Below are 27095 nucleotides of genomic sequence, written 5' to 3'. Positions count from 1 at the left end.
CTAACTCCTGGAGTCCACCCAAACCCATATCCATTGAGTCGGTGATGCCATCCAACCATCTCATCCTCTGTTGTCCCCTTCTCCTCCTTCCCTCAATCTTTCCCAGCATCAGGGTCTTTTCCAATGAGTCATCTCTCTGCATCAGGTGGCCAAAGTACTGGAGTTTCAGCTTCAACATTAGTCCCTCCAATGAACACCCAGGACTGATGTCCTTTAGGATGGACTGGTTGGATCTCCTTGCAGTCCAAGGGACTCTCAAGAGTCTTCTCCAACACCACAGTTCAAAAGCATCAATTCTTCGGCACTCAGCTTTCTTTATAGTCCAACCCTCACATCCATACATGACCACTAGAAAAACCATAGCCTTGACTAGACGGACTTTGTTGGCAAAGTAATGTCTCTGCTTCTTAATATGCTGTCTAGGTTGATCATAACTTTTCTTCTAAGAAGCAAATGTCTTTTAATTTCATGGCTGCCATCACCATCTGCAGTGATTTTGGAGCGCAAAAAAATAAAGTCTGACACTGTTTCCACTGTCTCCCCATTGGTTTGCCATGAAGTGATGGAACTGGATGCCATGATCTTAGTTTTCTGAATATTGAACTTTAAGCCAACTTTTCAGTCTCCTCTTTCACTTTCATCACGAGGCTCTTTAGTTCTTCTTCACTTTCTGCCATAAGGGTGGTGTCATCTGCATATCTGAGATTATTGATATTTCCCCCGGCAATCCTGATTCCAGCTTCTGCTTCCTCTAGCCCAGCGTTTCTCATGATGTACTCTGCATATAAGTTAAATAAGCAGGGTGACAGTATACAGCCTTGACATACCCCTTTTCCTCTTTGGAACCAGTCTGTTGTTCCATGTCCAGTTCTGTTGCTTCCTGACCTGTATATAGGTTTCTCAAGAGGCAGGTCAGGTGGTCTGGTATTCCCATCTCTTGAAGAATTTTCCACTGTTTATTGTGATCCACACAGTCAAAGGCTTTGGCATAGTCAATAAAGCAGAAATAGATGTTTTTCTGGAACTCTCTTGCTTTTTCCATGATCCAGCAAATGTTGGCAATATGATCTCTGGTTCCTCTGCCTTTTCTAAAACCAGTTTGAATATCTGGAAGTTCATGGTTCATGTATTGTTGTAGCCTGGCTTGGAGAATTTTGAGCATTACTTGACTAGCGTCTGAGATGAGTGCAATTGTGCGGTAGTTTGAGCATTCTTTGGCATTGTTTTTTCTTTGGGATTGGAATGAAAGCTGACTTTTTCCAGTCCTGTGGTCACTGCTGAGTTTTCCAAATTTGCTGGCATATTGAGTGCAGCACTTTCACAGCATCATCTTTCAGGATTTGAAATAGCTCCACTTGAATTCCTTCACCTCCACTAGCTTTGTTCGTAGTGATGCTTCCTAAGGCCCACCTGACATCACATTCCAGGATGTCTGGCTCTAGGTGAGTGTGAGTAATCACACCTTTGTGATTATCTGGGTCGTGAAGATTTTTTCTGTACAGTTCTTCTGTGTATTCTTGCCACCTCTTCTTAATATCTTCTGCTTCTGTTAGGTCCATACCATTTCTGTCCTTTATTGAGCCCATCTTTGCATGAAATGTTCCCTTGTTATCTCTAATTTTATTGAAGAGATCTCTAGTCTTTTCCATTCTATTGTTTTGCTCTATTTCTTTGCATTGATCACTGAAGAAGGCTTTCTTATCTCTCCTTGCTATTCTTTGGAACTCTGCATTCAAATGAGTATAACTGTCCTTTCTCCTTTGCTTTTCGCTTCTCTACTTTTCACAGCTATTTGTAAGGCCTCCTCAGACAGCCATTTTGCTTTTTTGCATTTCTTTTTCGTGGGGATGGTCTTGCTCTCTGTCTCCAGTACAGTGTCACGAACCTCCATCCATAGTTCATCAGGCACTCTGTCTATCAGATCTAGTCCCTTAAATCTATTTCTCACTTCCACTGTATAGTCATAAGGAATTTGATTTAGGTCACACCTGAATGGTCTAGTCTACATCAAATAGTTCCTCAGATGCCATAGATGGATTTTGAAAATAATGTGATCATATGATTTTTACATTTCTTTAAAATTCCAAAATAATGTGATCTCAATTACATAAATTGATATTTGTCTGTTAAAGCCCTGAGAATCCTATCTTTAAAAAACAAATGATATATGCAAATATAAGTTGGTTTTAATCTATGATAAGAAGATTTCTAAGGTTAAGAGCCCACAACTCATTAAATCCTCTGACTTAAGTATTCCATAAAATTGCTCCATAATGTCACCACATAGTTCATATTTAGGAAATGAATACATTAATAAAATGCGAAGTCACCCTTTAAGATGCAGAAAATTACAAAAGTCTTTTAGTTAAATTTTTATTCTCTTGTCCATCTGTACATTTTACTGCGGAGATGAGAAAGAAAAATTTTTTTGGTAAACTTAAAGGCAGAATGTGCTATAAAATGAAGATTCTTCACTCCCAGCTTTGGTTACCAGAAAGAGAACACTTCTGTCAACACATGTGTACAACTAATAGATTCTTGAGGTCATAGGAGGTAGAGCAATGGAAAATGAGGGAGAAGAGAGCACATGGTACAAAATAGTTAATTGCTCAGGAAAAAAAAAAAAAAAAAGCCTGCAGGAGACATGGTCCTTCACAAGCTGTCATTTTCTTTGCCAGTTCCTGAAATGCATGTGATGGATGTAAGGCAAGGGGAACAGGTTTTCACTGTGACTAGTTTCTGGTGACCTTTATGAGCAAGGGTTCTCTTCTACCTCCCATTAAGACAATGCATAAAATTAAGTTTTCAGTAATCCCAAAAGGACTCAAAGTTAATCTGTCCCAGCAGTTCCCTTATATAAATTCTGTGGCACAGTTCACCTTCCGCAAGAATAGAGTGTAGATCATTACTTTCCAACAGCCCTGTAAAGAGACCTACTTTACCACACTCCAGGGAAGTTAACGTTCTAGATCTTGAAGTGTCTTTCTGGAACGTGAAGTAATTTGTGGTTTTATTCTAGTAGCGCTGTTAACTCTTGTGTTTTTTTAGGTCCGTGGGGCCGATGCATGGGAGACGGATGTGGCCCAGGAGGCATTCAGACCCGGGCTGTGTGGTGTGCGCATGTGGAAGGATGGACAACGCTGCATACAAACTGCAAGCCGGCCGAGAGACCCAGTAACCAGCAGAATTGCTTCAAAGTCTGTGACTGGCACAAAGAGTTGTACGACTGGAGGCTGGGACCGTGGAATCAGTGTCAGCCGGTGATTTCAAAAAGCCTGGAGAAACCCCTGGAGTGCGTTAAGGGAGAGGAAGGCATTCAGGTGCGGGAGATAACGTGCATCGAGAAAGAGAAAGATGTCCCTGCGGAGGATATCATCTGTGAGTACTTCGAGCCCAAGCCGCTCCTGGAGCAGGCCTGCCTCATCCCCTGCCGGCAGGACTGCATCGTGTCCGAGTTTTCCGCCTGGTCGGAATGCTCCAAGACGTGCGGCAGCGGGCTCCAGCACCGGACGCGTCACGTGGTGGCGCCCCCCCAGTTCGGCGGCTCGGGGTGCCCGAACCTGACGGAGTTTCAGGTGTGCCAGTCCGGCCCCTGCGAGGCCGAGGAGCGCATGTACAGCTTGCAGGTGGGGCCCTGGAGCACGTGCTCGATGCCCCACTCGAGACAAGTGAGACAGGCCAGGAGACGGGGGAAGAGTAAAGAGCGGGACAAGGACCGAGGGAAAGGAGTAAAGGATCCTGAGGCCCGTGAACTGATCAAGAAGAAGAGAAACAGAAACAGGCAGAACCGCCAAGAGAACAAATACTGGGACATTCAGATTGGATACCAGACCAGAGAGGTTATGTGCACGAACAAGACAGGGAAAGCTGCTGATTTGAGGTAAGGTATCTCTCTGTCAAGACCACGCATTAGAGAGTATTTGAGACCTGTGGTTGGAAGTCCTGAAATTCATCTGTGTGTCCACCTAGGGGGAGCCACCCCCAAGGGGGGCATTTTTCATTTTAAGGAACTTAAATGTTTGCGGGTTTCCTGAAGTTATTTTTGTTTTGTTCATACTTAGGCTCTCTACCACTAGAGTTCATTTAAATTTTCCTGTCAAAACCTAAAGCTTAGGAGATTCTCTATGAGATGCTGCTGCTGCTTTAAGTCAGCAATGCTGTTTTCCACCTATAAGGGGAAAAAAAAAAAAAAAGACTTACATAAAGGGCTGGAGTTTAGGAATGTTCAATTCAGGTACTTATTTTAGTGAGACTAAGGCACACTTGCAATTTCTAAGTTTATAGCATTTTCAGAATTACCCTATAAACAAAATCTAAACCACCACCCAGGGAGCTATTTGTAAGAATAATTCCTTTCACATTTTATAAAATGGAATAACTTTTTCCCCAGAGAAGAAAAGGGGGAACCAGCAGAAAACAAGGTAAGTAGAAGTTATTTAATCATGAGTAGCTTAGTTTAGAAAACATGTAATTAATTGGCTGCATTGTCTAGACAGAAATTATTTGTCAAATTATCTCTGGGTAAACAAGGACTGTATTATGAAAGACTTTCTCATGTATGATTTATTTCTTGTGAAAATATTCATTGAGGATTATCTGAAGGATATGAGGTTCTCTGGATATTCTAAATTTTGCTCTTGGATAAGCTAGACCATCTGGGAGTGGCTTATCTGAATCATTTGCATAATTGCTTCTTCTGAAATATTTACGCAGCTATGATTTGGAGTGAACTGAGAGAAATTATGGTAACATCACTCAGAATTTTATATCATATTTATTGTAGAAATGACATTGAAAGTGTCATCTCCTCCATCACACAGTCTGTTCTCTTGATTAAAAACACATAAGATAAATTTCACAGAAGTCTCAATCCATGTGCTTCTGGTGAGCATCTGGATCGTTTTCCTTATGGCCCCTGGAAATCTTGTAATAGGTCACGTTTTCCTGTTTACTTTGGCTCTTGAGAATATAAATAGGACTGTGTGGCATGCCTATTATTTACTAACCACCGCCCCCCACCTACCCCCCTCCCCCGACCCTGCCACTGGCTTCTTTTCCTTCTCATCCTGATTATTTTCCTTCATTCTTTCCTGTCTAATGATTTTACTGTCTATGAATTTTGAACGCTGACCGAAAGCCTTTTTGAAGCAGGATACAATTGAAATAAGTGAGAAAACAGACAATTGATACATCAATTGATGAGAGACAATTTCTCTCATCATGGTGTTGTTCTGGTTGCTATTTTTAGGATATTTGCTACTCCCTTTTTTCACTTACACAATAGTATTTTCTTTCAGCCATACAGTAATTTGCTCTTTCTGTCTATTCAGAAGTTTTTGTCCAATTATTTTCCTGGTCTTGCTGAAGTATACTTCTCCTGCCGTCATTACTCAGGTTCCCTATAACCCCCTGTGTGTGTGTGTGTGTGTGTGTGTGTGTGTGTTCACCTCTGATGCTGTGTCTTGTACATTTTCAGTTCAATCTCTGTTTTTTTCTTTTCTGACTGACCTTTTCTTGATGATTTCTTGATCTCTTTTCCTAAAGTATTAGTTGTATTAGTTATTTGGCTCCCACCATTTAATTGAATGAGCCTCCAAGGCAACTTGAGTTTTCTCCTGCTGTCACTGGGTTAATATACTGTAGACATTTAAGTTCATGTTGACTACTGAATTAAAAGTATAATTAGAATAGTAGCTACCACTGCATGGAACCTGATACTCCCAACCAGTTATTTGGAAGTAAATAGATTTAAAAATCTGTAGATCTGTCAAGGTTCTTATTTCATTAGACATATCGTATCTGTTCCAATAAAATGACACTTGCATGTATGTTACAATTTACTTAGTTTATACTCGGGTGTAAATGAAACTTTATGTTAAAACAAATTGCTTCATAATATTTCTCTTATTTGAAGACTATACATACAATATGAATATCTCTGGTTAAGAGAGTTAGTTTTAGTAAAGAAGAGACAATAATTAGATATTTTTCTCACGCATTACACAGTATCAGTGAAGCTAATAAAGTGTGAAGAATAGATGGATAACTCCAACAAAGAACAGGGCCACAGGTGCAAGACTTGATGATTAAAGTGTTTCAAATTCAGAAACAGTTTCATGATGTAAGAGAATAAAAAGTTATTTAGTAAAGCTAAAAAGGCCTATTACAAAACCTAAATAAACTTAGCTAAATAAATCTAAGAATCTTGGGTAAGCAGTTCATAGCGCAAATAAAAATTTTAGTAGAATTGCTGCTAGAACTTCAAAGCTAAAGATGATAGATTTGCTTTCTGCTTCAAACAGACTAAAATCAATAAGGATGAAAGAGGTGTATGAAAGTCCGTCTTTTATGACAATGGGAAACAATCACAGTCCCAAACCATAATTGATAGAGAAGATTTGGCCAAAGCAGTGAAATTAGATATAATTGAGAGAGGACAGTTAGAGGCACATCATGTTTTTACGTCTTTCATAAGCACTCAAAATCTCTAAGAGTAGCTTGAAATTTCTGAGCTGCCAAGTCCATGACACCTCTTAAAATGGCATGAACTGTGTTAGTGAAAGCGCTATTGGAGCACCCTTGGGTTCTGTTTGAAAACAGAATGACGTAATAGAAGGACTGGAGGAAACTCAGTATGCCGTTATTGCTAAGAAAAGACTATTAGTTTGATAGACTAGGGGATTAAAATTTTGATGACCAGTAGAAGAGAGTTATAAAGCATTACATACACTATGACGTTAAGGGGCTTCCTTGTGAACCTGTGATTTCCAGCCAGGGTTGAATAGAGTCTTAACCTAGGTAAAGAGTTGCTAGGAAAGTATTAACAAATAGCTTTTCAAGAAACCAAACATATTAAAGGAAATATGGTCTTCTGAATCAAAACCAGAAGTTTAGTGATCAAAGAAGAGTCAAGAAAATAGAATTTTAAAACTGATTTGTCAGAGCTCAGAAAAGAATTATAAAACAAGAAAGTCAAATTTATATTGCATACATCAGTAAGTAGAAGATATTCCATGGTGCAAGGTGTCACTGAGATGGAAAACAGTTTAAGAACATCAAGTAAACTCCAATTAAAAAAAAAAAAAAAAGATGATGGATCTGAAAACAAAAGAGATCCCTATATGAAATAATGGGATTCCTCAAGATAAAACAAGAAAAACAAAATAGATCAGAAAAAAGGAAAGCAAAAGAAGATAAACCCCCCAAAATATAATCGAAGACTTTCCTGAGCTTGAAAAGCTTTAATCCACAGATTGAAATTGCAAAGGGCCAATATTCTGCTAGAGGAGACTGAAATAATGTTCTCGTGGAAGAACTAATACAGAACAATTTTATGAAGAGAGATAGACAAAGAGGAACCAAACCAAAGAACAGAATAATACCCAATTCTGAAACACTAGAAGCATTTCCTTTGTAGTGAAAAATAAGATAAGGCAGCACATTATCTCCACTGTTAACATTGATCTGTTGGTACTAGTCAATGTAGTTGAAAAGAGAAAGAAGTGAAAACTGGAAAGCAGGTGGAAATATTAAGATTTTTTCTAGATGTTTTAGAAAACTCAAGATATTCCATTGAAAAAACAGTATAAACAATAAAATACCTCAATAGGATGGAGGACACAAAGATAATATCCCAAAATCAATATATCTCGTAGATGCAAACTGCAATTAGCTAAACATGATGGAAACAAAGTACTAAAATATCCCATTTACAGTAGTAAAAAAATATGTAAATAAACCTACTTATAAAGTTTCTGCACAGAGTACCAGACTTGGAAAGGTACAAAAGTAAATGTGTGCCTGTCCAGAACATCTAGTAAATATATCAACTGTTCCTACATTGTTACTGTAAAACAAACAAGAGAAAAGTAAGTAGAAGCCAGGGAAATTCTGAAAAATCAAAGTAGAGAGCAAAGACTAATATCACAAGATAAATCATTTTATTCATTGAATAATAATAATAATTTTATGTTAGTGCATGAACAGTCAGATCAGAAAAGAGTCTAGAAAAAAGATCCTCAAAACCCTACAACATGGTACCCCTGATGAAGGAGCATTTCCAAGCTGGGGGAAAAGATACAATGTAATGTTTGTTTTGTTTGTGGGCAATTGCTGCCCCATGTAAAGAAGAAGTGAGGAGGGCAGAAAAATTGTATCCCCTTTTCATTTGTATACCAAACAAAGTCCGGGTTCATTTAATACTTAAAAATTTTGTCTTTTTAAATACTTGAAGAAAGGATGGAATGTTAAAATCTTAAAATAAGGAAGGATGCCTTAGGCCACAGAATCCAGAGGGCATACAGGAAAAGATTGATCTATACTATTTATTGGAATAAAGAAAACTTTGCTTAGGAAAAATTGTTATCAATTAATATCCAAATAGATAAACCAAAAAAAAAAATTTGTGATATGTAAAATTGACACAGAGCTAGTTTTCTTAATGCTAAAGAACTCCTACAAATCATTAGGGGAAAAGTCCAACATCTAATGTGGAAATCAGCAAAAGTTCAAGAGAACGAAAAGACAAACCACACTGAGGAAAACATCTGCAAGACACATTTGATAAAGGGCTGCTATCCAAAATACATGAAGAACTCTTAACACTCAGCAGTAAGAAAACAAATTACTGGATTAAAAAATGCACTGGAAAGCTTTAACAAACACCTCACCAGAGAAGATATACAAATGGCAGATAAGCATATGAGAAGATGCTGCAAGTCATATGTCATCCAGGAGATGCAAATGAAAGCAGTAATGTGATACCACCACAGACGTAGTAGAATGGCCAAAGTCCAACACACGGGCAACACCAAAAGCCGGTGAAGATGTGGGGCAACAGGAACTTTCCTACATTGCTGGCAGGAATACAGACTGGCACAGCCATGTCAGAAGACAGATTGGCAGCTTCTTACAAAACTAAGTCTACTCTTACCAAATGATTATGCTTCTTGGTATTTACCCAAAGGAACTGAAAACATATGTCTACACAGAAATCTACACATGGATGTGTATAACAGCTTTATTCATAATTACCAAAATCTGCAGGCATCCAAGCTGTCCTTCAGTAGGTGAATGGATAAAGTAACTGTGTTACATTCAGACAACAGAGTATTTTTCAGTGCTTAAAAAGAAATACACTATCAAGCCATGAAAACACATGGAGGAAACTTAAATGCATATTACTTTGTGAAAGCAGCCAATCTGAAGAGGCTGCATAGTGTATGCTTCCAACTATATGGCATCCTGGAAATGGCAAAACTACAGAGACAATAAAGAGATCAGTGTTCCAGGGGTTAGATGGAAGGGTAGGATATATAGGCAGGTCACAGAATTTTTAGGGCAACAAAACTACTCATTAGTATCATGTAATACTGTGACGATTGACAAATGTCCAAACCCATCGAATGTACAACACCAAGAGTGAGCCATAATATGAACTACAGGTTGTGGGTGATAATGATGTGTCAGTGTAGGTTCATCAAGTACCACTCTGATGGGGGATGATGATAATGGGTGAGGGTATGCATGTGTCGAAGCAGCGGGTATATGGCAGCTCTTTGTGTTTTTCACTCAATTTTACTGTGAACTTAAAACTGCTCTAAAAATCATGTCTATTAAATTCAGCAAAGGACAGGATCAGGTCAGAGAAAATATGCTAATCCTCAATCATAATTAAGAAGTATAAAACATTGTTCCATCTCATTTTCTCCTGTCAGATTAGCAAATAAAAATGTTTGGTAGTGTACCAGGAATTATAGCCTCCAGGTTTGGTGATTCATTAAAAGGACTCACAGGAATCAGCATATAACTGCATTCATGGATAAGATTTATTACAGTGAAAGGAGACAGAGCAAAGTTAGCCAAGGAAAATGTGCATGCAGAGAAGATGAGAGGAAACCAGAGGCAAGCTTCCAGGGTCCTGTCTCTGAGGAGTTTCAGCCTGTGCCCCTCCAGCACACATCTGCAAGAACACGGGCAAAGTGGTGTCCCCTGGGGAAGCTCCCTAGAGACTCAGTGCCACCAAGTTTTTATTGGAGTTGATCACATAAGCACTCTCTACCTAGCATGTACAAAACTTGCAAACTCCCAGAGGGAAAACAGTGTTCTCCATAAATCAAATTGCTTAGACAAACAAATTAGTCACTGAGAGCCACTTTATAATTTAGAGCAGTTTTATCATTTAGAGAAAATTTGATATCAGTGTGGGGAACGGCTTACAAGTTAACTTACCAGATGCCAGCTAATGGCCAGTCCTACAAACAAGGCCTTTGTTTGGATAGAAGCCTAAGACTTGCTGTTGTAGCACCAGTAGTATTTAATTAGGGAAAGAAAGCCTGTTATACACTGTTGGTGGGGGAAAAAATTGGTAAAAAGTATCTGAAAATAATTTTATAAAATGTGTCAAAATTAAAAATACATGTTCTCTTTGGCAGTGATTTTATTTCTAGAATTTAAAAAAATGCATCTGTGTGTAAATATATGTATAGCTCTCATTATACCATGATTTGTTACAGAAAAACAATCTGAAACCCACCAGTAAAGGGCTACTTAAATCATGGTGCTTCCACATGTAGAGGGTTTTCAAGATGGCATTTGTGGTAAAGAACCTGCCTGCAAATGCAAGAGACACAGGAGATATGGGTTCGATCTCCTGGGTTGGAAAGGTCCCTTGGAGGAGGGCATCACAACCTACTCCAGTCTTCTTGCCTGGAGAATCCTATGGACAGAGGAGCCTGGTGGGCTACACCACGTAGGGTCTCAAAGAGTTGAACATAACTGAAGCAACTTACCAGGAATGTCACATATGGAATGCCATTGCAGTTATTACCAAGTGAGGTTATGTATCTCAATGCAGACTGCCATAACAAAGTATCATAGACTAGGTGCCTTATAAATAACAGAAAAGATTTTTTCTCACAGTTCTGGAGGCTGAGAAGTCCAGGATCAAAGCATCAGCAAATCTGGTGTATGATAAGAGTCCTCTTCCAGTGTGCAGGCTCCTAACTTCTCACTGTATCTTCTCATGGCAGAATCGGGGAGAGAGCTCTCTCTAGGATTCCTTTATAAGGGCACTAATGCCATTCATGAGAGCTCCATCTTCATGATTATCTCCCAAGGTCCCAACTCATAGAATCACATGGAGGGTTAAGGTTTTCATCATATGAATTTTAGGGGGACATGAGCATTCAGTCCATTGCAGTATGTGACTTCTCTTTAAACTTAAATAAGAGAATAAGGGGTTAGGGTTTTAATTTCCTGCCTTGAAATTAGCCAGTAAAAACTGATAATCACTTTTGTTTATAGTATTAAAAAAAGGAAGTTGACTAGCGTGAAATGGTACCTCATTGTGGTTTTGATTTGCATTTCTCTGATAATGAGTGATGTTGAGCATCTTTTCATGTGTTTGTTTGCCATCTGTATGTCTTCTTTGGAGAAATGTCTGTTTAGTTCTTTGGCCCATGTTTTGATTGGGTCGTTTATTTTTCTGGAATTGAGCTGCAGGAGTTGCTTGTATATTTTTGAGATTAGTTGTTTGTCAGTTGCTTCATTTGATATTATTTTCTCCCATTTGAAGGCTGTCTTTTTACCTTGCTTATAGTTTCTTTTGTTGTGCAGAAGCTTTTAATTTTAATGAGGTCCCATTTGTTTATTTTTGCATTTATTTCCAATATTCTGGGAGGTGGGTCATAGAGGATCCTCCTGTGATGTATGTCGCAGAGTGTTTTGCCTATGTTCTCCTCTAGGAGTTTTATAGTTTCTGGTCTTACATTTAGATCTTTAATCCATTTTGAGTTTATTTGTGTGTATGGTGTTAGAAAGTGTTCTAGTTTCATTCTTTTACAAGTGGTTGACCAGTTTTCCCAGCACCACTTGTTAAAGAGAATATCTTTTCTCCATTGTATATTCTTGCCTCCTTTGTCAAAGATAAGGTGTCCATACGTGTGTGGCTTTATCTCTGGGCTTTCTATTTTGTTCCGTTGATCTATATTTCTGTCTTTGTGCCAGTACCATACTGTCTTGATGACTGTGGCTTTGTAGTAGAGCCTGAAGTCAGGCAGGTTGATTCCTCCAGTTCCATTCTTCTTTCTCAAGATTGCTTTGGCTATTCAAGATTTTTTGTATTTCTGTACAAATTGTGAAATTATTTGTTCTAGCTCTGTGAAAAATACCATTGGTAGCTTGATAGGGATTGCATTGAAAAAGTATCCACGTGAAAATTCCAGATGTAAAGGAAGGAGGAATCTAGGACTTAGAGGTGGGAAGGAGATTCCTTTAATTAGAACCCAATCCAGGAAGATCCACTCAAGAATCTTTTCCTTTGGAGTATCTCAGTCCTGCTAGGTGGGCATGGCCCATCCACAGGGGAGAGGGGGAAAGTCCTTAGTAGCCAATTCCACATCCATGTACCATAGGGGAAGTGTAACCCTAACCCCTCATCTCCTGGCTGAGTTAAGTTGTCAAAAGTGAAGTGGAGAAGAAGAGGGTATAGGAGGCAGAGATTTCTATATTGTAGCAAGCATAGCTTTAAAGCTCTTAAGATTTAAGCCTTGGCTGTAGGTCACACTCACTTCTGGAAATCTTTTAGCTGTCCCAGCTCACCAATTCCTGGGTCTGCATTTCAAAGGCATATATTTCAGGAAGAACTATGGAATCTTCTATATGTAATACGAAGCATTTAGTCAAAGTAGGACCTACTTTTGAAAATATCTTCCATCTGAACATGCCTTGTTTCATTGTGTTGCCCAACAAAGGCAATTGGTTGCAAGTATAAATCCAGTAGAAGCAATGCTAAGAAGTGTGGGAAATTCAGCCCATTAAATTCCTGAGGGAATAAGATTTAGGATTTAAAACAAATTTCTGTTGGCTAAGCCAAGAAAAAGTAGATTTATCAAGCTTCTAGATAACACCATATATCAGACATTTTAGGCACAAATATAGAAGGATTAAAAAAAATCTCAATCCATAAATATAGTCAACTCATCTCTGACAAAGCAGCAAAAGCAATACACTGGAGCAAGGATAGTCTCTTCAACAAATGGTGTGGAACAACTGAATATCCAAGTGCAAAAAAATTCTAGACATAGACTTTACACCCTTCACAAAAATTAACTCAGCCTCCAACAAACAAGATGCCCTTTCATAGGTGAATGGATGAGCAAACTTTGTTTACATTCAGACAATGGAACATTATTCAGTGCTGAAAAGAAATGAGCTATCAAGTCATGAAAACACATGGAAGAAACTTAAATGCATATTACTAAGTGAAGGAAGCCAATCTGAAAAGGCTGCGTACTGTGTGATTCTAACTACATATGTCATATTCTGGAAAAGGCAAAACTATGGAGACAATAAAAAGATCAGTGTTGCCAGGAGTTAGATGGGAGAAAGAGATGAAAAGGGAAGGCTTTTAGGGCAGTGAAAATACTGTGCATAATATTATAATGATGAATAGATGCCATTATACTTTCATTCAAACCCATAGAATGCACACCACCATGAGTGAACCATAATGTAAACTATGGACTTTGAGTGATAATGATGTGTCAAAGTAGGTTCATCCTTGGTTAAAAAAATAATGCACCTTTCTAGTGAGTGATTTGATAATGGGAGAGGCCTTGCATCTGTGGGGGCAGGGAGTATATAAGAAATTTCTGTGACTTCCTCTCAATTTGTGGTAAATTTAAAACTGCTCTAAAATAAGTGATCTTTTTTAAAAAGAAAAACTGCCTAATACATGAAGAATAAAATAGTAACTCCCAGAAATACTGACACATTGGAGTATTTTTCTCTGAGTTTGTTACCAATTTTCTTTTTAGTCTCTATATAAATGCGTCTTAGCATTTCAGTAGTGATGAATCATGCTCAAATGACTGATTTTTTTCCTAAACTCATGCTTTTTTTTACATACCCTCTCAACTTCAAAATTAAATCTTATTGAGAGGAAATTGTATTTCTTTTCAACACAGTCTCTTTCTGTGTGTTTCCTGTTTTACATTAGAATATTTGTTAACTACTCCATCCTTCTCTTTTAAGCTTGCTGTCTAGAATTGGTCATGTAAAAGCTACTGGCTTTACAACAGTCTGAAAATTGCAAAATTTAAGTAATGGATAATGAAGAGAAATACGTTGTTAATAAGAATAGGGAAACCTATGCCCTCATGGCTACACACCATTGCACAAGACATTTAAACTTTGTGGGACTTAAATCTTTTCACCCATAAACCATATGTGTGGACAGTGTTAGGCAGTGATGAGTGAAAGGAGGGATATTAAAAATTCTCCGATAGCCTTCCAAGTTTTGTGATGACAATGAACCTTGAACCAAAATCATGCGTAAAATTGTAGGTGTAAAACCGTATCTGTTTTTCTTGGCAGAAAGTTAATTTTCAACGTGTTCCACAAATCACTTGATCATGAAACATGGAAATGAGTATCTATGCAGGGCTTGTAGAATAGGACAGCTGTCCTGGTCTTGAAAGTATCTGCGTGGCTTTTACTTGGTTGATGTGCTATATGGTTCCTGAGGCTGTTCCCAAGCTATACCTGTGAATCAGTGAAATTGAAAATCTTATCCTAAGCTTACCAAAAAGGAGGTAGTAAATTGCCCACTTTTTTAAAGTAATACTGACTATTTTTAGGTTCCTCAGAGTCCACTTATAAAATTACTACTTTTCATGCATAAATATCAGGCTTTTAGATTAAAAAACTTTCTGTAATAGCCCATGTTGATTTGCCTGCCAGATACTCACCAGTATTTCTCTCCATCTTGCCTCAGCTGCATTCTGGCCACATCTTACTAAAGAAATAGTCAATGTGTCCACATTTTTCTGTAGATAATATATGGCTAACCAGATAACCTTGACTTTTTTCAAGCCGACCGGGTATAGATTATATTTACTCTCAGAGAGTCACTCTTAACCCTTGCAGATCCAGCTTAGGTGCCTGGAGATTCATCTCAGAGCAGCATATTAATAAGACTTCCCAGTTTTCTTCTTCCTGGTTGAACTCGACCCACGGGAGTAAGTGAGGTCTATCAGAAAGTGGGAAGAGAGGACGATTGGGGTATTCATTCTGCCTTCTTGGGTCAGCAGTGGCTGAGTTTTTCTAACAAAATACTTCAGCCTTTGCCTAGCAGCCTTTTCCTACGGCTCTCCATCTGTCTTAGTGCTGCTAAAATCCTTTTCTTGGTCTCTTGATAAACCTTGGGATGATAAATTTCTTCGTTGTTTAAGCCCCAGGGTGCTTCGCCATGCCTTGACAATATAACACTGCCCATGCTGTTGTTAATAATCCTTGTATTGAACTCTTCTGAATTAACTCTTGTAAGTCTGCAGTTTGCTTTCTTGCTACCCCTGACATACACTGGAATATAGTATCAGAGCCAGGGAACTACTTCCATGTCATTGCTGATTTACTTGTTAATTAACTTAGTCTTTATTTACTCCCATTCAACTAAGTGCCTGACCAATAATCAGCCTCCAATAAATGTTTGTCAAATATTAAAATTTAAGTAAGTATTTAGTCTTAGAACTTGAGCCTTTTAGTGAATAGTAGGGAGTCAAGTAAGGCCAATAGGAAAATGGAAACTTCTGCAGATTGTTGAAGAAAATAACCCAAATATTAAACTAAGAGAATATAGAATATATATAATGTAGAATATAGATATTAGGCCATTCAGGTGACATACCTTAGGATATATTTCAATATCATTGTGCCTGTTTAACACCAAAGAATTGCTGTTGCATAGTTAGATAAAATATATTTCTATAAAAGTTTAAAAATGTACCATTCATAATACTGTAAATGTATTCCTATAGGTTATAGGCATTAGTATATTTAGCTTAATTTTTAGTCCATTTATTAGCATTTTTACTTATACTATAAGCATATTATTTCTGTTTACATCTTGAAGCTACTTAAACTTATTCTTACCTATCAATTATTTGGTGTTGATAACAGCAAACTAAAAGGCTGATATAGTCAATATCCACGTATATCAGATTCAAAAATAGCAATGTGGCCCTCAGGGTCACTTCTCATATCTGAAGGTACCACTGTCTCATCATGCCTGGGTATCTTCACCTCTTGTACACCTATCCTTGTTACCTCCCAAGAGTGTTTTCTGATTTAAATGATAATCCTATCATGGGATAGTTTTTTTTTTTGTTTGTTTTAAGGCAACTCTTAGGTAGCTTTTAAAATGTTTAACTGAAAGGAAAGCATTTAAATTGCTTTGTAGACATCACTGCCTCATGCTCCTTCATATAAGCTTTACATCAAGTTCATTCCAAATGCCTTTCCTCAGAACTTTATTAATATCTCTCATTTGATTGTTCTAAGTTTAGCTTTCTCCCTTGAGCTGATGTGAGAGCTTGTTTCCTGGAGAAACTTCCTGGAGCGGGCACTTCCTAAGCAGCATGGCCACGGATTGGGCAGTGACCTTGCGTTTCCTTGGCAGCACTTTTGATCTCACCCATTGTTCTCTTTTATTTGCTGGAATTCTACCAGCTTTATATGGGTAGTACCAAATCTCTCTCTGACTGGAATATAACAAGAATTTCAATGGGAGGAAATAACTTTCAGAGGGAAAAAAAATCCATGTGGGATAAAGATTTTAGCAAACCATTAATGCATTATTTGAATACCATAATTAAGAATATGCTCACTCGTAGAATCTACTAACACATTGTGTTAGTAACTTCATGTTTATATCTTATTTCCTCCTTAAAATTGTTGCTTACATACTGGGCATTATTTTAGGCCTCTTATCACACTTTCACCTTGCTATGTTCTTTATTGTTCTAATTTTATATTATTTTATTACAGAGCAGTTATCCAATTTTCCCCAAAGATTTTTTGACAACTGTTTTTTTCTCTATGTAGTATAAGTATCTGGTTACTGATACTACATTTTGAAAGAATGTCATCATGGAAAATTTGCTTGGGTAGCATTTACCAGGATAGTGACTGAATTGTAAATGAACAAAATCACTGCACTGTGCTTAATACAAATAGCCATTGTACTCTGAAGATCTTAGAATGTTGGTACAATTATGTCCAGTGTAAAGAGCTGGAACAAAGAAGCATGTTTTTGATTTTAAAAAATCAATCTTGACCACTGATAGACAAGAATGCATTAAATTTTGCTTTGATATTACAAAAAAAAGTAATAAATAAAGCTTTGAAAAGGCCTTTAATATCTTACAGTCAGATTACTAATTGACATGTATCTTATATGTAGTGGTGGTGTTCAGTTGCTAAGTCGTGTCCGACTCTTTGCTGTGCCATGAACTGCAGCTTCCCTGTCCTTTGCTATCTCCCGAAGTTTGCTCAGACTCATGTCCACTGAGTCAGTGATGCCATCCAACCATCTCATCCCCTGTCACCCCCTTCTCCTCTTGCCCTCAATCTTTCCCAGCATCAAGGTCTTTTCCAGTGAGTCAGCTGTTTGCATCAGGTGGCCAAATGTGTATGTGTATATAGACAGATAGATAGCAGTCCTCTTGACAGATGGATATAGATAGAATAAAAGGGATAAAATTTTTATTCAAGAGTAATAATTTATCAGAAATTTTTTCAATAGTACAAAATTTGTAGACTTTCAGATTTCATACAAGAAATGATATACTGATACATTTTGGATTTTACATAGAGTTTTAGAAAGCTCATCAAAAATGCTGTTCTCTAGCAAGTTCACATCTATCAAGGATCCTGCAGAGTGAAAATTTAAAATATAGGTCAACTAAAATATGGTAGACACTATATAGTTCCAACTCTATGTAAAGCATTGTCCCTTTACTTGATATCTGAACTTTATGCATGAGAAACAGGAAAAAAGTGAAAAACTAAGCAAAATTATTTTAAGTTACTATAACTCAATAAAGACTCGGGAAGTTTCTGTCTTTTATGAGTTGTGTAATATATAGATCATAGTTGCTAATAAAAACACCTGATGAAAAGATAAATCTGAAATAAAATGACTATAATTTTCAAGAGACAGCTGCGTCTATATTGTCTAGAATAATTTGATAAGGCAACAAAATTTAACGAAGTTCCCCAAAATGAATTGTGTTTACCTAGGTTTGGTGTGATGAGAAAAGTGAGCATTCCAAGTAAAGCATAGTTTTTTGAAAAAAATCTCAGAACTGGGAAGGAACAGATCATCTCTAGAGGGTGGTGAAGATAGTAAGACAAAAAATTTGAAGGGCTTTTTTAGTAAGCAGGAGCAGAATTATGTTCACAGACATAAATGGCATGCAGAATGGATTGGAGGGCCCAGATGTTAGTGTATAGGCAGCCTTGACTAGGTCATGTTAATAATCCAAGAAAGGGGTGAGGAATGTCTGAATCATGGTATCAGTGCTGGTGATATTGAGGTCAAACAGACAACACAGAATCGGTTTAGGAGGAATTCAGTCTTGGCAGTTTCCACTGAAAAGTCTGATTGTATCTTTGATCTCTGCCTTCTATGAGCCTCTGATTTTCCACAACTCTGAGCAATAAATAACAACATGCAAGGATAGCTAGGTTAGCTAAAATGAAACACTGGCAAGTAGTAGAAACAGAAAGAAAAGAACTTGCCTTTACTGTTTTGGTGGTCAGCTATTTCATGCTCTTCAAATAATATATGGAGAAGGCAATGGCAACCCACTCCAGTACTCTTGCCTGGAAAATTCCATAGACGGAGGAGCCTGGTAGGCTGCAGTCCATGGGGTCAATAAGAGACGGACAAGACTGAGCAACTTCACTTTCATGTTTCACTTTCATGTATTGGAGAAGGAAATGGCAACCCACTCCCGGTGTTCTTGCCTGGAGAATCCCAGGGATGGGGGAGCCTGGTGGGCTGCCGTCTATGGGATCACACAGAGTCGGACACGACTACTGCGACTTAGCAGCAACAGCAAATAATATATAGGCTTTAAACTGGCCATAATATTTGGGGTACCACCTACAAAATAGATCATAGCCAAGAATGCTATGATTGATGCCAAACCACTGAAGCTGATCCCTAACTGTCCCTGTGCATATATTTTCATGATGATGATAAGTGAGGTTTTCCTCTACTCTTTGTTCAATATGTCCATGTCAACATGTCACTTTGATCCTTATAATTATGTATGCTAGCCAAATTCTACCTTCTGCAAGCTCAGTCCTTTCAGAAAGGAAGAGAAAGGGATGCAAAGAGATTCCTTTTTAATAATTACTTCATTCTACTTGTTGAGTTCAGTTCAGTCACTCAGTTCGACTTTTTGCAACCCCGTGGACTGTAGCACGCCAGGCTTCCCTGTCCTTCCCAACTCCTGGAGCTTGCTCAAACTCATGTCCATTGAGTCAGTGATGCCATCCAACTATCTCATCCTCTGTCGTCCCCTTCTCCTGCCTTCAGTCTTTCCCAGCATCAGGGTCTTTTCAAATGAGTCAGTTCTTTGCATCAGGTGGCCAAAGTATCGGAGTTTCAGTTTCAGCATCAGTCCTTCCAATGAATATTCAGGACTGATTTCCTTTAGGATGGACTGGTTGGATCTCCTTGCAATCCAAGGGACTCTCAAGAGTTTTCTCCAACACCACAGTTCAAAAGCGTCAATTCTTCGGTGCTTAGCTTTCTTTATGCTCCAACTCTCACATTCATACATGACTACTGGAAAAACTATAGCTTTGACTAGACAGACTTTTGTTGGCACAGTAATATCTCTGCTTTTAATGTGCTGTCTAAGTTGGTAATAGCTTTTCTTCCAGGGAGCAGGCGTCTTTTAATTTCATGGCTGCAGTCACCATCTGCAGTGATTTTGGAGCCCCCAAAAATAAAGTCTGTCACTGTTTCCGTTGTTTCCCCAATTATTTGCCATGGAGTGATGATGGTACCAGATGCCATGATCTTAGTTTTCTGAATGTTGAGTTTTAAGCCAGCTTTTTCACTCTCTTCTTTCACTTTCATCAAGAGGCTTTTTAGTTCTTCTTTGCTTTCTGCCATAAGGGTGGTGTCATCTGCATATCTGAGGTTATTGATATTTCTTCTGGCAATCCTGATTTGAGCTTGTGCTTCATCTAGCCTGGCATTTCCCATGATACACTCTGCATATAAGTTAAATAAGCAGGATGATGATACACAGCCTTGACTTATTCCTTTCTCAGTTTGGAACCAGTCTGTTGTTTCATGTCTGATTCTAATTGTTGCTTCTTGACCTGCTCACAGGTTTCTCAGGAGGCAGCTAAGGTGGTCTCGTATTCCCATCGTTTTACAAATTTTCCACAGTTTGTTGTGATCCACACAGTCAAAGGCTTTGGTGTAATCAATAAAACAGAAGTAGATGTTTTTCTGGAATTCTCTTGCTTTTTCTGTGATCCAACGGATGTTGCCAATTTGATCTCTGGTTCTCTGTCTTTTCTAAATCCAGCTTGAACAGCTGGAAGTTCACAGTTCACATACTGTTGAAGATAGTTTGGAGAATTTTGAGCATTACTTTGCTAGTGTATGAGATGGGTGCAATTGTGTGGTAGTTTGAGCATTCTTTGGCATTGCCTTTCTTTTGGATTGGAATGAAAGCTGACCTTTTCCAGTCCTGTGGCCACTGCTGAGTTTTCCAAATTTGCTGGCATATTGAGTGCAGCACTTTCACAGTATTATCTTTTAGGATTTGAAATAGCTGAACCGGAATTCCATCACCTCCACTAGCTTTGTTCATAGTGATTCTTCCTAAGGCCCAGTTGACTTCGCATTCCAGGTTGTATGGCTCTAGATGAGTGATCACACCATCGTGGTTATCTGAGTCATGAACATCTTTTTTGTATAGTTGTTTTGTGTATTCTTGCTACCTCTTCTTAATATTTTCTGCTTCTGTTAGGTCCATACCATTTCTGTCCTTTATTGAGCCCATCTTTGCATGAAATAGTCCCTTGGTATCTCTAATTTTCTTGAGGAGATCTCTAATCTTTCCTGTTCTATTGTTTTCCTCTATTTCTTTGCATTGATCACAGAGGAAGGCTTTCTTATCTGTCCTTGCTATTCTTTGGAACTCTACACTGAAATGGGTATATCTTTCCTTTTCTCCTTTCCCTTTATCTTCTACTGATTCCCCACCCTAAGTCTGCCAAAGAGCGTTACTTGGCTTTTTTTCTTCTAGATAATGAGTAAGAAAGAAGGACTTCCAATCAAGGCATAATAGACTAGTGGGAATGGAAACAGGACCAAGCCAGCAGGAGGCAAGAGAGACTCCTGAGGCACAAACTTTGAGGATACCCTCACTTCCAGTGTCCTGCCAGTGCTTCCTTCAGTTTTGCTCCATAGGTGCTTAGCCTGACTTTGCCTCACCCTGCATGAGTCGCGGATGAATTGACTAATGGACCAACTGCTCTTTTCCAAAGGCTGATCACCATCTGTATCTGCATATTTATTCAGCAAATGAGTCCCTATTATGTGCTTGGTTTTCCGTGGTGGCTCAGCAGTAAAAAATCTGCCTGCCGATGCAGGACATGTGGGTTGGATCCCTGGGTTGGAAAGATCCCCAGAGAAGGAAATGGCAACCTACTCCAGTATTCTTGCCTGGAGAATACCATGGACAGAGGAACCTGGCGGGCTACAGTCCATAGGGTTGCAATAGCCCATAGGGTCACAAAAGAGTTGGGCATGACTTAGTGACTAAACAACAATTATGTGCTTAATCTTTTTATTTGAAAAGTAGTTATACCAGCTTTGACCTTGCATATCCCTCCCTTATAACTTAGGTGTTGTAGCAATCTAGCAGAATTTTAGGAAGGTGCAAGGGACTGTGGAATAAAGTTTGAGCTGATGCAAAATTATGAATTACTTTTTCTTTGAGCCAAAGGGTCCTCCTTTATGAGAGGCCTTTTGAGTCTATTTTTCATTTGTGTCTTTCTTCTCTTCTGCAATTAAGTGCATATATCTAAAGCCTTTCTAAACATCCATGTGATGGCATTTTGGAGACTGTCTCTACTCAGTCTCGTTTCATCTGGCTTTGGTTTTGTTCCTCTACAGATACTGATTATTTAACGTAACATACAACTCATATAAGCTATTCATAATAATACATGGCTCTTCTCTCTGTTATTAGAAAAGAATAGTGAAGGGAAAAATGTTAGGTATTCAGACAGGTTAGTAAGAGAGAGAAGTTACGGTAGATGAGTCTTTGGTGCACCTTGTAGAGGAAGCACCTTCTCTTTTGGTTAGTTTGAAAAAAGGATGTAGAGTCACCATCTGCTAGGAGCATACAAACTAACTAGTATTATACATTCAATGAATAGTATTATGGGGGAAAATAAATCGTTTTATGCAACTGATGTAACTGACAAAACACCAGCATCAAACTTAGACTGCCTGGATTTAAGTCAGAATTCTGTCATTTATTTTCTGATTCCAAAATGGGGATAATATTCCTGCATTATATATGTATAAGGATTTTTATGAATACATTAAAAGCTATCTGTGTAAAGTTGCAGTGTAAATTGAAGTGGCTGAGCAAAATCTGAATTTTTATTAATAGTTAAGTATGGCTTTAAAATAATCAGATGGCAAAGATCCCTGAAAACAAAACAAAAGAAAAAAATGAAAAGAACCACAGCTCTTTCCATCTTAGATTCTTAAAATCCCTTTCAAAAGGGCAGAGTTATATTACATAAGAAGAAAGAAATCAATAAACAATGATTTACAAAATAAAATAAACACCTTTCAACGTTTATTTGTCTTTATTATGGTAGGATAAGACCAATATTACTTTGTAAATATACACATTTTACTGTGAATATGTTTTTCTGATAAACTCACAGAATCTTGGGTTCTACTCACACAAGACGAAAAAGCTAATTTAAAATCTAGAAGGATCCAATATATAATTAGTAAGATATTACTTTTAGCTATATCCTACTAAGCATGAAATAAAACTATTTTTGTAAAATTATATGATTATGGATAGTCATACTACAAAGGATATTTAAAGATAATTTTTGTATGACTTGTGATATTCAATAAATGTTTTATGTGTGTGTGTGTGTGTGTGTGTGTGTGTGTGTGTGTATGTGTGTGTGATAGCTAATGTCATTGACTACTTTGGTCTTCAGATCCGTGATTTCTGTGAGGAATTACTTTATCACAGATTTCCACTGAAAAATATTTTAGTGACCTACCATTTCTTAATTATTTTATCTTTGTTTCCTAATAAGACACTGCATTCAACATAAAGCTAGACATAAAAAGGTACTATATTTATATATTGAATTGCTAAATGTCAGAGGTTAATGTCTTCAGCAACCTCTCCATAGAGACAAAGTCTGGGTATTAGGTCAGAACGCTGTGGGATTTTTCTGTATAATACAGATAAATCAAAGAAAGCAAATTAAAATAAATCTGCAATTAAAAATTAAAATATGAAAGTAAGGATTGTGTTAGAAAATTGTGAAGAAACTGTTACTAAAGGGATGTCATAATTAGAATCATATAAAGTTTATATCTTAGCAGGAGGAAAGGAAGGGGTAGTAAAGAACTGAAAGAAATGGAAGCATTAAAGTGATTCAAAACTAGTTTTAATTGAATTTGTCATGATTTGGATGAGGCAGTATTGAGTGAAACCCATAATAGATTGTGTCATGTAATGTTAATTTTGACAACTGTAAATCAGGCTAAGAAACACTGTGAAATCATCATGAATGATGCATATGCTCTGCTGTGGCATTCAGTTTTAGACTTGCAAATTTGATTTCTGAAACTGTTTGCATTTGAACAACTAAAGCAGAGTGTTGTGAAATAAATCCGTTTGAAAAGAAAACATTCCTTAATGTGATTTGCGGAGTTTCTTGGTAAGAGTGCATTGCTGACATATTTTTACATAGCTTCATTCTCTCTTACTTTCCTTATGAAGCTGACAGCCTGGAGCCCAGGGGAGCCAGAGGAACGGGAGAAGCTGAGAATGAGTAGGGAGTAGGGTCAGGGTTTGGGAGTAGGTCCTATTTTGTTGCGAGGGTCAGGGCTGTATAATCCACAGTGAGCATTTATTGCTTGTCAGGGACATTTGCGGAGAATGGAAGGATGGAAAGGCTGTATGAACAGTAATGATGAAAAAGGTCTGGTTCTGTCTTCTCGAGCCTAAATGGAGTGCCTCAGTTGTGCTGTACATTAATTTGCCTTTGATAATAAGAATGTGTTTTGTATCATTCACGTGCTGTGTTTTGTCAGCTATAATGTGGACTACTTGAGAGTGTCACTCTGATGTTGTCCCCTATCCCTCTACTGTGAGAGGATTTTGAGAAGGTACTTAGTACTTGATGCTTCCAAAAGATGAGGGGCTGTAATCATTAACCTAGTAAATGCAGCCCCTGAAACTGCGTCCATTGTTCTGCCTGGATCCTCTCTATTAGAAATGACCACGTTGGCAAGGTCAGTTTTAAAAGTTGAAAATTTAAGATATGTCTTATGCCTGTAATCTCTTTATATACATTATATTTATTTCATTAGTATGCAAATGCATGACAATACTTCTATATGTAAATTAAATACATTAATCTAGGACAGTAACCTTAATACCAAAGGTATATCATTGATTTAAAAAAAAGTTTCTGGTGAATATTGTCTAGAAACTTTTTAAAAGGGAAGATGAAATTTAAAAAATTTTAGACATTTAAAAAAACAATACTGTAACTATCCTACAATTAAAACTAAAATAGTAGAAAAGCTTTTAAAAAGTACTATTCATAATAGTGTAACATACTTCAATAAAAGAAAATGTTGAGCACTTATTGGAATTACAATTTTAAGGTATGCATGGAAGAAGAAAGGTATGAAGTACAAATAGAATTGTTTTGCTTAGATAACTAGTTTTTATTGAGAAAAATCATCACATAATTGATCAGATGTTTGTCATCCCCATGGTTTGTTGTTACCAACTTACTCTCCAGACTTGAGAAAGAAGACAACTGGATGTTCAGAAAGTGTTGCAACAGACTAGAACCTGGCTGTAAGTTAGACATGAGTATTACCTAATTGGGATGTGCTGTGTCAGTAACTCTAGCTTATACAAAGGTGGAAATAATGTGAGATCAGCACAAATAGAATATTATAAAATTGTCACATTATTCTAGGAAGACAACAGAGTTAAATACTAATTATATAATCAGAAATTCATAAATATTTAAACTGAACAAATTAGGATCACTTGATACTCCTGTTTCCTTGTGCCTTTCTCCATATCCCCTATGGCCTTGAGAATACAAAGACTGTAAAATAAAGAAAAAAAAATTGTTCTTTATTCACATGGCTATTTTTATTTAAAAATCTAGATATTCTGTATTATATAAATATTCAATATTATATAAATCATATCAAAATTTATCTTTGAAAATTAGTTGTTAATGCCTAGATATGGTAGCAAAAATCATAGTTTAATCCCTTATGAGCATGTATTTCAGATGTAATTATAAAATTACATTGAAGCTTACATCTCAAAGTTTTCAAAATCTAGTATACTTCAGTAACAGTAAATAGAACCACCTTTTTGTTTCTTATTTGCTGATCACATTCCCTTGCTTTGTGTCCTCTAACTTACATATTAATATTGCATAATGTGATTACTTTTAAAAAATTATTTTTATTACTCTTCATACACAATTCAGTTCAGTTCAGTCACTCAGTCATGTCTGACTCTTTGTGACCCCATGGACTGCAGCTCGCCAGGCTTCCCTGTCCATCACCAATTCCTGGAGCTTGCTAAAACTCATGTCCATTGAGTTGCTGATGCCATCCAACCATCTCATCTTCTGTCATCCCCTTCTCCTCCTGCCTTCAGTCTTTCCCAGCATCAGGGTGTTTTCTAATGTTAGTTCTTCACATCAGATGGCCAAAGTATTGATGTTCAGCTTTAGTGTCAGTCCTTCCAATGAATATGCAGGACTGATTTCCTTCAGGATGGACTATTTGGATCTCCTTGCAGTCCAAGGGACTCTTCAAGAGTTTTCTCCAACACTACAGTTCAAAAGCATCAATTCTTCAGTGGTCACCTTTCTTTATGGTCCAATTCTCACATGCATAGCTGACTACTGGAAAAACCATAGCTTTGACTAGACTGACCTTAGTCAGCAAAATAATGTCTCTGTTTTTTAATATGCTGTCTAGGTTGGTCATAACTTTTCTTCTAAGGAGCAAGCATCTTTTAATTTCATGGCTGCAGTCACCATCTGCAGTGATTTTGGAGCCCCTCAAAATTAAGTCTGACACTGTTTCCATTGTTTCCCATCTACTTGCCATGAAGTGATGGAACTAGATGCCATGAAATTCATTTTTTGAATGTTGAGTTTTAAGCCAGCTTTTTCACTCTCTTCTTTCACTTTCATCAAGAGGCTCTTTAGTTCCTCTTTGCTTTCTGCCATAAGGGTGGTGTCATCTGCATATCTAGGCTTATTAATATTTCTCCTGGCAATCTTGATTCCAGCTTGTGCTTCATCCTGCCTGGCATTTCTCATGATGTACTCTGCATATAAGTTAAATAAGTAGGGTGACAATATACAGCCTTGAGGTACTCCTTTCCCAATTTGGAACCAGTCCATTGTTTCATGTCTGGTTCTAACTGTTGCTTCTTGACCTGCATACAGATTTCTCAGGAGGTAGAGAAGGTGGTCTGGTATTTCCATCTCTAAGAATTTTCCATCATACACAATGGAAACAGACTTATATTTCTGTTAATGTAAACAAGAATACCTTTAAACTGAGAACAGTATATTAAAACATAAAGAAAAAGTAAAGGCCACCTAGAATCTAACCACCCTGAAATAATCACCATTCATATTCTGGTGTCTGTGCAACACATTATGTATTTATTGTGTATCATGTAATTGTGCTTAAATTGGATTGTTTCATACATACTAAATGTATTGTTATTTCCATCCTTGCTCCCTATTAAAACATCTTGCACATCCCCATTCCTCCATGGAGTGTTGTTTTAACAAGCTATATTCATATGCACCTACACATATTGGTCTTACATATGCATACAGATGCACAATTAACTTATTTTTCACATTTAAAAAAATAGATCATATTGTATATGTTTTTCCATTTCCTATTTTTTGCTACATAAAATCCCATAGAAACCCTT

General features: G+C 37.5%; 1 protein-coding gene across 1 annotated transcript in view; it reads left to right on the top strand.

Annotated features, from left to right (window-relative positions):
* The window catches only part of THSD7A (thrombospondin type 1 domain containing 7A), a 489197-nt gene that overhangs the window by 205767 nt on the left and 256335 nt on the right, over positions 1–27095 (top strand). Inside the window, exon 2 of the mRNA XM_055589867.1 lies at positions 3049–3880. Within this exon, the coding sequence (XP_055445842.1) occupies positions 3049–3880 (832 nt within the window). The remainder of the gene's footprint in view (positions 1–3048; positions 3881–27095) is intronic.

This window comes from Bubalus kerabau, chromosome 8 (genome assembly GCF_029407905.1).
Source record: "Bubalus kerabau isolate K-KA32 ecotype Philippines breed swamp buffalo chromosome 8, PCC_UOA_SB_1v2, whole genome shotgun sequence".
NCBI classification, from domain to species: Eukaryota; Metazoa; Chordata; class Mammalia; order Artiodactyla; family Bovidae; genus Bubalus; species Bubalus kerabau.
The sequence above is the reverse complement of the archived record's forward strand: the minus strand, read 5'-3'. Positions and strand labels throughout refer to the sequence as shown.